Source organism: Rhamphochromis longiceps, linkage group LG16 (assembly GCF_057381845.1).
Source record: "Rhamphochromis longiceps isolate RC_006_pf linkage group LG16, R_longiceps_female_GT1.1, whole genome shotgun sequence".
Classification (NCBI taxonomy): domain Eukaryota; kingdom Metazoa; phylum Chordata; class Actinopteri; order Cichliformes; family Cichlidae; genus Rhamphochromis; species Rhamphochromis longiceps.
Window position 1 is genome coordinate 19027482 of NC_140572.1, and position 12200 is coordinate 19039681.

General features: G+C 41.0%; 1 protein-coding gene across 2 annotated transcripts; it reads right to left on the reverse strand.

Moving 5' to 3' along the window:
• Positions 1-86: 86 nt before the first annotated feature.
• slc9a2 (solute carrier family 9 member 2) lies at positions 87-12050 on the reverse strand. Of its 2 annotated transcripts, none has more exons than XM_085384866.1 (13): positions 11648-12050; positions 11351-11565; positions 11018-11266; positions 9460-9710; positions 9136-9353; positions 8493-8692; positions 6151-6240; positions 6003-6073; positions 5136-5303; positions 4931-5036; positions 3077-3193; positions 2759-2846; positions 87-1104 (listed from the first exon to the last, which is right to left on the reverse strand). In XM_085384866.1, exons 1-13 carry the CDS (start codon positions 11973-11975, stop codon positions 686-688), a joined length of 2520 nt encoding a protein of 839 aa, XP_085240992.1. In that variant the 5' UTR covers positions 11976-12050; the 3' UTR covers positions 87-685. The 2 variants fall into 2 exon arrangements, with proteins under 2 accessions (XP_085240992.1, XP_085240993.1); XM_085384867.1 differs by having other exon boundaries at positions 970-2458.
• Between the last annotated feature and the right edge of the window lie 150 nt (positions 12051-12200).

Here is a 12200-nt window from a genome sequence, read left to right on the forward strand (position 1 = left end):
ACAGTTTGTACTTTTGTGTCTGTCTCCTGAATTGTATTTTTTAACCATATTAAAAACATTCACTTTTAATATCTGACATCATTTTATTCAGTGTCACAAACCTTAAAACTTATAAGAACTTTCAACAAAGAAAATTTATTACAGAATAAAGGAAAGCAGCTGGGCCAGAGGGACTATCATTGTCAGGCATTCAAAAAGTACTTTGTACTGCGCAGCAACAGCTTGTTTGACTAAAAAACATTTATATACACACAAAATGTACATCTTCAGTCATGTAACTGTCACACAAGACAGACAATAAAATACAAAAAACTATCCTATTTACACAAAGGGCAAATGTATAATAACATAGTTTAATTAACCTCACCTTCCACATTTAAAAACTCCTACATGAAGAAAAAAAGACATTTAAAATTATTTTCTAAGACTAGTTAAAATAAGTACATGTGTAAAAAGTCTCACAGTTTATTTACAGTACAGTTGCTACAGTTCACTGTGCTTCTGAGGAGTGTGACACTGAAGCGTTAGTCCATTTTGGCTCATTTTGAAGACCGTTTTACCTCTAATGAGTAATGAAGACACCTTCAATGTTATTCTAAATGTCTTTAAAGTTATTTGAGCTTACAGTCATAAGCAGAAACTTCCAGCTGCTTGATTAGGTGGAGACAGTCCAGCTGCACCACTTTTATTTCTTCTTGGGGTTCCACTGAGGCCGCCTGAGCAGAGGGTTTCGAGCCGTGGTCTCTCTGGACTCAGCCTCCCAGCCTGGCGCTGGAGACGAAGGCTGACGCTGCCCCACCTGCTCTACGCCGTCTTCTTCGTGAACATTTCTTAAGTCGTCCACCGAACTGTTGTTATCATCAAATGAGGAATTTAAGCGGCGAGGACGAGGCACGCGGGAATCACTGTAGGAGGAGTTTGTCCTGAACACACCCTCCCCCGTACTGCTGCTCTCTTCATTCAGAACATCAGTAGATGGCACTTCTTCCAGAGTGCCCAGCCTGTGCAGAGGTATCATGGCTTTGGAGGAGGAGGAGCGTGCGGGCTTGCCAAACCGGGAGCGTTGAGATGGGTAGGCAACTTCTGATAGGGTCTCATGATCATCTGGGATGAGATTGAAAACAAAAAATAAAATGGTAAAGTACACTCATACTAACACGCTCACTATGACAACATGGTTATGTTTAACTACTATACCAACAACTTGTCAAGTAGACTCAATCACAAAGTACAGGTAAAGTCAATGTCCTAAACCTTACCTGTGCTGATTCACAAATCAGATGCTGACCTGATCGTGGAGCTAAACATTTCATGGCAATGCGTTTGCACTCACATCATAAATGTTGACCTCATAGTGGTGTTGGACAAGTGCCGGTTTATACGCTTCATGAGGAAGGCAAAACTGTTCAAGTTTTGTTGTCCACGAATAATGTGGGTAAATTATTCATCCATTTTCATTCATCTGGTTGAAGCCCAATTCTGCGACCATCATAGAGCTAACCCATGAGGATAAACAGCCACACACACTCACATCTATTCCTACAGTCAATTTAGGATCACAGATAAGTCCTCAAAAAGCCTTGCTGCTTGAATTGAACCCTAACATAAGGAAAAAGGCTTCAGTGCTTTTCAATCGTTTCCTTTAGCAAAGGATCCACTGAACCTACCTTTATGAAAGGAAGGTGAAATGATGCCATCCTACAAATTCTAGCAATACACAAACCAGCCACTCAAGAAACCAACAAAGTGGTACAAATCATTCAAATGAGCATTACAAGTGCTTTGTTCTAGCTGCCATTGGTCGAATGGACAAATTATAGCTTTGTTACTGTGTGGGTTACACAATGCTTATTATTAGTTGTTGTTTCCAGTATTTTGTACTATGCTTATTTGTTGTCTGTTGTGTTTGCACTGAGAGTGTACATGGTAGGATGGATGGCTTGCTGCAGAACAAATCTAACCACAAGAACAAACTAACCTGAACCTGTTTTCAATTTCATGCCATAACCTGCTGGTAAAAACTCGACATTTTGAAGAACAGCCTCTTAAAGCTGCTGTTGAACCACGAACGTTACGCTTCTGTGATAAAAATCTAGTTGTCAAGCTGCTGTCTTGAATGTAGATTGATATCTACAAGCTCTCCCTTTTGGTTCATTCTTATATGTGCACATCGCTCTGTTTTGGGGAGGGGGTTTCTGTTTTTTCAGGAGACACATACTGTGACATTAATGAGACTGACAAAGTCTTATTAATAGTTTTGGGGGTGGTTTTCTGATACCAGGGAGATCATTTACTAGCTTGGACCACATCCTCATTTATATTTGACTCCATTTCTAGTAGATAATGGCAGATAGCGTAAGCAAGAATCGAGGCAGCGGTTTTGGGGAGGTCTCGGAGGGGGACTGGCGGCAGCTTCCGGGCCAGACAGATCTCTCTGTAGTAATGAGAGTGAGATGAACTGAAAAAGGAAGAGTGGGACAAGAAAATGAAAACAGCTTGTAGTGCAGGGGTTTCATATACAGACAGAATTGTAAAGGGAGTCCCGCTCCTAAGATTCAGATGAATTATCGACAAAGCACTTCATTTGTTCTGTGCACACTGCTGAGAAAAGACAATTCATTTCAGTTCTGATGAATTAAGGCTCGAATCAGGTTGAAAAATTCCAAACTTTGTAAGGAAGTGACGTTTTCATCATTTATTCTCATTTATATGAAGGGTAAGGTTGTGTTAAGGGATTTCAAAGATAATCTCAGTTTACCTGTGTAGTGCCACCTCGCAGCATCAAATCTTGACTCCAGACTCTTTCCAGCAGGAAGCGAGAAATACTTGTGTGTCCTGGGCACGTTCTAAGAATAACAATCGGGAAAAAACTTGATGAAAAGTGGTGAGAACATTTAATCTAGTGTTTGAATTTCATGTGTGAGATAATCAGCTCAAAAAGAACATTTGTGACTGTTATTTGCCCAAAGTACTTCTAATTAAGACCCCGGGGATGTACCGAAAATCCCAACCCACGCTCCCAACAAAATAAATAATTAATTAAAATAATACAAATAAATTGGGCAAGGTAGCTTACCGATGACTGACAACTACGAGGTCGGAGGCTTCGTCGAATGGTGGCATGGCGCCTGATCAGTATCTCTCTGGTCTGGCTGTCATTGGGCAGAGCATGTTTTCCTCTGTATGCCACCGTCTAAGTCCAAATACATAAATTAATTATCTAATTACAAATAACAGAAAGTCAGAGAACCACACACGGAAAACACACAGTGAAGACATAGACTTAAAAACTCCATAAACAAAATCCATGACCACTGTCAATGCCAGGGACTTGGGACAACAGAGGTTCCCACGAATGGACGGTTCAGACGCTCTTAGTGGGGACTGCATTGTTTAAAGCTCAGGTTACGCCACCAAAACTGGAAACACCTGTTTGAGGCAGGGGTAGGTGTCTGTATGTGGACTGCTACCTTAACCTGTTCCATGCAGTAAACCCACCCCTGGTTCTGACCTGCAGCCATTAGTTAAACCAAAAACAAACACAGCTGCCTTTAAAACCCTCCAAAGGTCACCACTGTGTTTTATAAAGAGGTCGCATGACAATATTATGGGCCTGTATGATGTCACCAGAAGCCAACACGGTTTACAGTTAGCATTTTTATCAAATATAATGCATTTTAAAAATAAATTAATAGTGACACGGTGACGTCAGTTTAGTGTGAAAGAATCACAAATATGTGAAAAAAAGACTTGAAACAAGGAGCTATTGATAAAGCTATGTGATAAACTGTGAAACCACAGAAGAAACTCCATCAAAGCATCAAAGAGTCTGTTAAAAGGGCGATGTCATGCCACTAATGGAAAAGTACTGCTGGCCACTGCCTGTGGCTATGCAAAACAGCACCGAGTTTCACTTGGTGGGATCGTCGGTATGAGAAACAGAACAACATCGAGGGGTGCTTTTCTTGTTTGTGTCAAATTAACGGACATTTTTCAAACTTCATGTTTTTCAAGTAAAATGCAAAGAGGTGCAGCTGCACGTGGCTTTATTTTAGTCATCTTTATCGGGGATTTTAATCGTTTTTAAGCAGTTGAGCATGTGCAAAGCTGATGCTGAACTACGTTACCATGTATGCAAAACAAACAAAGGTTCGAGTTTCACACTTCTGAGATGTGCCGTCATCTGGCAAAAGTTGACAATGACAACGCTTAAAACGCAAATGGCAAACTTATACATTAAATTACATTTTCTACAAATAACCATTGATATTAAAAAAACAAACAAAAAAAACCCGCTAACATCAAACTATGGTAGTGATAGTTTTTGTGTATTATTCATGTCAGTGTAGCTGGAAATTGCTCCATCGTTACTGAAGAGATCCGTCACCAACTTCAGACTAAAGAAACGTTGATGTAAAAATGAATGACATGTACAGATCTTAACATTTCAAACTGCAAAAAGTATATCAGCAAAATGTAATAATTCAGATTAAGTAATTAAATGAATCAAAGATACAAAAATTGCTTTATTGTAAAAAGGAAGCTTTTTATACATTATATATTATATTAACCTGTCTGGAATTTAAACAGCTTCTTCTGTTCTTCACCTCCTTCTGCTCAGCACTCAAACATGTCAAATATGACAGGTGCTTCCAACTAGTTTGCTGTTTTAATGAGTTTATTGTTTAACTATAGGTATAGTTTTTTTATTGTATAGGCCTTTAGTGTCATTTCAATAAAATGTTGCAAAGATTAAGCACAACATTTGCTCCAAAGTGAAAAGAAAGTGGAAGAACTACCACAAGCATAAATCAACTATTTAAGTGCAGTATTTGATTAAAAATTCGCAGCTACTTTCTGACACAGTGACAGACAAACTAAACAGAAACCAAAAAAAGAGCATACAGCAAAGATCCTTTCTTCATCTTACCCGCTCCCTTATCTTGTACATGTTCTTGGACAGGATGTCGTGGATGTTCCTCAGGTCAGCAGCCAGGAACTTTTTCTGGAGTTTAGAAGAGCTTTTCTTTTCCTCGCTTGATTTTAGAAAATAATAAGCAATCATTAGTAGCTCTACATTTGGTCTTGACAGGTAGAAGGGAGAGTGATGTGATCAGTGCAAAAGTCATACGTACGAGAGGGAGACGATGGAAGGAGCAGCGCTGATGTCTCCGGACGCCGTGTCCAGGATTTCCATGGCATTCTGCAGCTCTAGCTTTTTATAGAGCGCCACAATACTGGACTCTGCTCTGCTGTCTCGGATGAGGATCTTACGCAGGATTCTGTTGTTAAACTTCATAAACCTGACATTGAGAGAAAGAAGAATTTCACGGACGGTTTTTATATAGTTTTTGGTGTTTTCATGCAAGTTGTGGACAACAAGAAAAATAAGGCATTACCGGCTTTATTATTTAAAACATTCAGCTTTGAAATTTGCATATCAGTCAAACTGTCAAAACCGCTAAATTTGTGTAGGCATGTAATGTAAAGAATCTTTTGTGAATTATGAGGTATGTTTTATCTGTATATGTGGTGCTACTGGACTTTCCCAGCATCCCATCAACACATTTGAGTTACTGTATTTTCAGCCAGTTGCAGATAATTATGCCTAATTATGTATTCTAAGTTTGACATCAGCATCCTGCTGAACTGCCTGAAAGACTGTAGATAAAGTATTAATATGAATAACCTTCAGAAAGCCCTTTTTTGCTGATCAGTTGCTAAGTATGCATGAAAGCATAGTAATAGTAAATAGTCAATAGTAAAAACAAGTTGACATATAGAATTTTTGCAAATCAGATGGACTCAAACTTTCGCATACAGTGTTTGTGGCATAAAAGAACAGTGGTAACAAGAAGCAGGAATGAGGAGGGTTTGTGAGGGTTTGTTTTATTGTTGTTACTGTGAATCATACAGTATTATTCACTACTCATTAGATCTGATGAGCAATATCTGCTAATTTACTGACAAAAGATTAAACCGCGACACCAAAAAAATCTTACTTGTCCTTCCAGTAGAAGCGGCTCCACTGCCCACAGAGATCCTCTATGCCTGCCATTGTATGCTCCATGAGCTGCGAGCAAAGCGCGATCTGTCAGCACCGTGCGCAGAAATGTACTGTCCGATACATGCATGCAGTCTGTGACTTACCCTGCAGTGAATTTCTACATTAATGGTTTCAAGGTTGCGGTTTGTTCTTCGGACGTTGATGAACTCAATCAGAGGTCGGATACTGATGCCCTGTGGGGAAGAGGGAAAAAAGAAAAACACAAATTACTTCGAACACTAGAGTTGTAGATACAGTTGTGGCCAGAAGTTCATATACTCATCATAGACATGAATGTTATGGTAATTTGGGGATTTTAATAATTTCTTTTTCCAGGGTTACCCATACATGGATACACACCCTTTGAAAAACAAGAAATTAGTTATTAACTACAACTTGTAGTTGTAGCTACAGCTACAAGTTAGAAACGTCTCTCATTTCTAAAAAGCAGCAGATTAAAGTTAAGTCAAGTTATTCACATGTGTCACAGCTTCGACGAGGTCTGGAAGAAGACCCAAACTGTCATCCTCAGATGAGATGAAATTATTTAGGATGTTCAGGAACAACCACTGAGGCTCAAGCCTGCCACGAAATGAAAATGGCTGTAAAAAAATGGCTGCTTCACTCTCTACAGTGAAGGAAGTTTTGCGTTGAGACACAATGAGAGGGTGCTGACCGATAAAAAAAAGCCCCTACTCCAAAATCAACACCTTCAAGTTTGACTGATAGTTAAAAATCCCTCCAGAAGGCCAAATGGCTCCTGGACAAGTGTTTGGCCACAGTGACAAGAGGCATGTTTGGACAAGTAAAGCACTGGCTTCCAAACATAGGAACACTGTACTAGCTGTCAAGCATGGTGGTGGTAGCATCATGCTCTGGGGCTGTTTCACTGCCAGTGGTTCCGGTTCACTGCACAAAGTGGCTGGACTAAGAAAGGAGGACTACCTCCAAATTCTTCAACCTCAGCTCAAATCAACAGATGGTTGAAACTTGGACACAACTGGGTTTCATAACAGGAAAATGATGCCAAACAAACATGTCTATGAAGGTTCTCAGTCATCCAGGTCATCGTAGTCAAAGGAGCTTGCAAAGAAAAGCGTCTGGACTTCTTTAAGTTACTTGAAGACGTTTCACCTCTCAATTTCACCTCTGAAAGAAGCCATCTATGTCCACTGTGAGCGACCATCTTTGAACAGAGGTGGTGGTTTACGACACCAACTCTCTGCCATCTATAATCCAGTTTTGAGATCCCTCCCCAGATGCCTTAACGCCCACTCACATCCTGGGCCATCTGACCTCAGGAATTCGCATGATAAGGTGGGGCCAGGTTTCACAATGAACTCACCCGAAACCCTGGCTGATTGGGACCCACACCCAGTTTCACACCTTGGCTCAGGCGATTAGAGGATCATCAGGGGGTCCTTTTGTCCCTCTGTGGGGGGTTACTCCCACTAGGTTTATATCTGGGACTCTCCACCATTTGACCTTAGAACTGAAGAAGCTTCTCGGATGAGAGGTGAAACGTCTTCAAGTAACTTAAAGAAGTCCAGACGCTTTTCTTTGCAAGCTCCTTTGACGTCAAACAGACATCAAAACAGGTTTTGGATGGATCGATAAAGGAGGCTAACGGGCTTTCCGGAATAGTCTCCTCAAAGCTCAGACCTCAACCCTATTGATAGTTTATGGACTACACTTAAAAGCCGGGTCTGTGCAACAATTTAAATGATCTCTACCAGCTCTGCCAAGAAGAGTGATCAAATATCCAGCTAGAATTGTTGATGGCTACCAAAAGTGGTCGACGTACAACTTTGTAATGGGCATTTAAATATTAGTGAAGGTGTATGTACTTGTGCAGCCAATCCTTTTTATTGTTTATTTGTTTAAGTCAATAAAGATGTATGCTGTACAATCATTCCACCCTGGAAAAAGAAGAGTTCAAAGAAATCAATAAATGCCCAAAATTATAATGGCATTCATGCTCATAATGACTGTGTGTAAACTTTTGATTACAAGTATAAGAGACACAGTTTAGAACCAAAGTAATTTCCCCTCATTTTAGCAGCCATGAGGTTGAACTTTGTAAAATGTCTTTTTTGGAAGGTAAAAGTTCAGATGCATACATGCATTTTATATATCATACAATAAATGTTCTGTATTTCTTCTCTAAGGATAACAGTGTATATGATTAGAAATTAAAAGCTTGAGTTTATCAGTGTATATAATACATATAATTTTGAATCGGGTCTCAGTTTGTTTGTTTTTTAACTGGACAAAAATAAATGACACCAAACAGCTCACCAAGATTCTGTCTCACTCCTAAATGTGATTTTAAAGAAAAAATCGTTTTCTATCTCATTCCACTGCGGGGACAAAAGAAATAACACCTTCATTCAAGTTATTCAGAGCATACAGACTTAAAAATATACCTACACAGATGTTCCCTTACCTGAAGAAAGACGGTGAAGAGGATAACTGCAATGGTGGCAGTGACAAAGAGCTGCTTGCGGCCAATGGTATCAGGAAGCGTGAAGGCAAGGGCGAAAGAAACTGCACCTCGCAGACCTCCATATGCGAGACCAAACTGATCTTTCATGTTGAATGGGATGGTGCGGAAAGGGTTAATGATCTGAGTCAACACCAAGATACCTGAGAGGGAGAGGCAAGAAAATATCAGAGGTTTCATTATCAACAAGTTTAAAGCTGTTCTGCATATTATATTATGTTGCCAAAAACTCTGTTTGTAGAGATAAATCTGCAGAGAAGTCTGGACATTTCCTTTCAGATTCAACAAGCATTTTGACAACATTAAGCTCTCGGTTTTTGACCAAAGTTTTGGTGGTTTTTGGTGGAAACCAAAACAGACTGAGAAGACATACTGGGCTCAATATTGGTTGGCTAGATTCAACATTAAAAGATTACCTGTCAGTTTTACATTCACAGCTTATTTTCTTAGCAGCACTTTCTGTCTTCCTTGCATTTCTTTGCACATGTAGCAGCAGTAGCTCTCAGCCTTTGCTCCACTAGATAACTGCAGTCAAACAAAAACCTGAGCTTTAACACGACACAGATAACGCCGGTCATTTCCTTACCCAGACCTCTCCATACAAAAGCAAACAGCAGCGTGAAGAGGATGTAGCCCCAGTTCCACTCATGGTCAGTTGTGATGGTGACGACCCCTAAGAAGAAGAAGATGAGCGTCTCCGAGATAGAGGCAAGCATCTTAATCACGTGTCTGATGGTCGTGCAGGAACGCTGCGAGACGTTTTCCTCGACGTAGTACTTCATGGTGAGGGCACAGGTTATAATGCTGCAGAAGCACATGGGCACAGAGGGTTTGTGGGGAGTATTTGGGTAAACTTTTTGTTATTCTTCTTTCTTTCTTTAATTCTGTAAATGTTATAAAACCTACTCACGCCATGATGGATGAGATGGCAAACAGCTCTGCCACCAGATAGGCCAGGTAGCTGTACATGAATACGAAGAGTGGCTCGATTTCTCGGACCTTGGAGGTGAATCTTGTGGTGAAGGCTGCCACAAAGCCAAACAGGATGCCAAATGCCATCCCACCGAGCCCCACAATGAAGAACCTCGCCACTCCAATGAACACATCCACCGGCTCCACCACCGGCATTTCCGCAACAAAGCTGAACATGTTGTACAACACCTAAAAAATTAATAAATAAATATGCACACTTTCTTTCTTTTTTGCACCTATGCACCATATCCCACATATGCTAGTCAGAGGTCAGGTGTGGTGTCAGGCGCTGTGGCCTCTAATGACGCCTTTCCAGATAAGAGTGATTTACTGGAAATATTTACTCTGCATTGTTTGCAACTTGATAATCAGATTTTCACCAAACATACTGACTGAGTCATGGAAAAGGTGCATTAGGTAAAGTAACCAGCTTTGTTCCTCCTTAATCTACCATTCCTGCCTGGGCAGTATGAAGCTTTTGCTACATGAAAACACATGACTAACATCGACTCGCATGAACCCGATGGCGTATTTAGCCACACCATTTCACTGCATTTCTCAAAACTGAGTACTTTAAACTTTAAATGCATGATGTGTACCAAAACTGGATGAAAAGGGATCATCGTGTGCAGATAATTAACGACTTAAATGCGAGATGAAGTGGAAAAAGTTCTGCTAGACCATCAGATCCAGTTCAAGACACAGACAATAAAGATTCTTTGCACATAGAAAAGCCACCACTAACAAAGAGGCCTGTCTGTAAAAGATTAGTTCTGAGATTAACAAGGTCAGACTATTGTTCTGTTTGGGAGAAAACATTAACAGCAAATGAAGTTTTGTTTGCTTCTTATGGCTGTGGGAGTCTTTCCTCTGAGTTTATTAAATCCCTGAGTTTGTGGACAAACTACATGTGGACAAACCCACACAAACAAATGTAACTGCAACCAGAAACTGGTTTGACAGCATCTGAGCAAACGGACTGAATTGTGCTTTATAGACACATTTGTTTAATGTGTATAACATTCCCTTAGTTCAGTTTTTCCTCCCTGGGTAATTTCTGTTTAGAAATCTTGCCAGCACACAGACGGTTCTCTCCCACACATTCTGTCCTCGTACATGCAACCCGGAGAAGAGAAGGGAAAACACAAATATGACCAGTATTTCATGAAACCTGAGCTTATTGTAATAGTCATGAAATTAAATGCCTAACCATGTCTGTAAATGGTGGGTGGTGGTTGAAATGGTCTCCACAGGAAACTACATGTATGAGACTGTGACATAGAGAGAAATAGCAAAAAATATTCTTAAATCAGTGTAAAATGCTAAATATATACTCTTTGTGGAGCACATGCAGAAGAGTAAACTGCACTGCCGTGCTGGGTACCTGGCTGTGTATTTGTCACTGGAACAAAACAATTGACACACAAGAACAGTTTGCAATTGCCCCTTGCTCACAGTCAAGTGTTTTAATAACAAATAGCAGTCCGCTCACTCACCACAGTGACAGCATCATTGAAGAGGCACTCTCCGAACACTACGATGTAGAGCTGCTCGTTCACAGACACGTCCTCAAACACGTTAAGCACAGCCACGGGGTCCACGGCCGAGATGATGGCAGAGAAAAGCAGGTTCTCCTGGAGGTTGATGTCTTGCACGCCAAAGGCCGGAATCTGGCATATGGCGAACAGAGAGATGCCGATGCCAATGCTGTTCCACAGCGTCCCCACCACGGCGAACCAGAACACCTGCATGAAAACAGCAACAAAACTGTCAAAGTTGAGCAGGAAGCTGACCAGAGTTAGAGAAACAGTGCCTGATTTGAAACGAACCGTGCCAATGTTCTCAAAGAAAGGCCTGGTGGGCATGAAGTAGCCTGACTCCAGGACAATTAGGGGCAGCATGTAGAGGAAGAAGACATTACTGGTGAGCACAGCGGGGGGCTCCTCGTGAACAGAGTGCATGATAGCGCCCACTATCAGGCCGATGCTGATGAGAAGGCACGACTCAGGCACCCAGATGGTGATCTTGTGGTACACATGAAAACCTGAAAAGAGGAGGAAAAAAGGTCACAGGGAGCAGCAAGATGAGAAACCACACCTGTTGGCACATATGGGACTGTTACTCACCAATTTTTGCAAAAGAAGCCAGCAGCACCCAAAGAGTAATTTCAAAGGGAATCTGGATTCTTGGATAATTCATTGTAAACACGGGTAAATTATTTTTCTGGTCCTCTGCATAAGTCTGGACTCCATCATTAGGCTTAACCGATGGCAAAATCGTGGCTGCAATTGGTTTAGAAGGTATTTCGCCTCTGGAGCCATGCAGAAGAATTAAAATCATGCAAATAAACAGCAGAGTCCCAGCTTGTCTGATAAAAACTAAATTCATAGTGCAAAAATTAAATAATAGTCTCACAGTAATCCAAACTGGCGTGAATATCAGCGCTGTTAACATTCAATAACTCTAACCAACTTCACAAAAGTTGGCCCGGATGATCGAGTCTTCTTCACAGTGCCGGACTACGACACACTTGCGATCTACCTGAGTCCACGAGTTTCGATACTCATTGGGTGAGACCACGAGCCCTGCTCTGATTGGGCGTCACCTGAGGTAGATAAAAAAAGGTGGGACGAGGCGTTTCTGTGCCATTCAGGGGCCAGTGGCGAGTTTCGGTGACAG

Excerpts from the sequence above, each read along its gene's own strand:
- slc9a2 (XM_085384866.1), bottom strand. The coding sequence starts at position 11,975 with ATGTTAACAGCGCTGATATTCACGCCAGTTTGGATTACTGTGAGACTA. Across the intron at positions 6,241-8,492 it reads TCTTCACCGTCTTTCTTCAG|GGCATCAGTATCCGACCTCT; the intron begins GTAAGGGAACAT and ends TCTTCCCCACAG. Across the intron at positions 5,304-6,002 it reads CGCTTCTACTGGAAGGACAA|GTTTATGAAGTTTAACAACA; the intron begins GTAAGATTTTTT and ends TCTCAATGTCAG.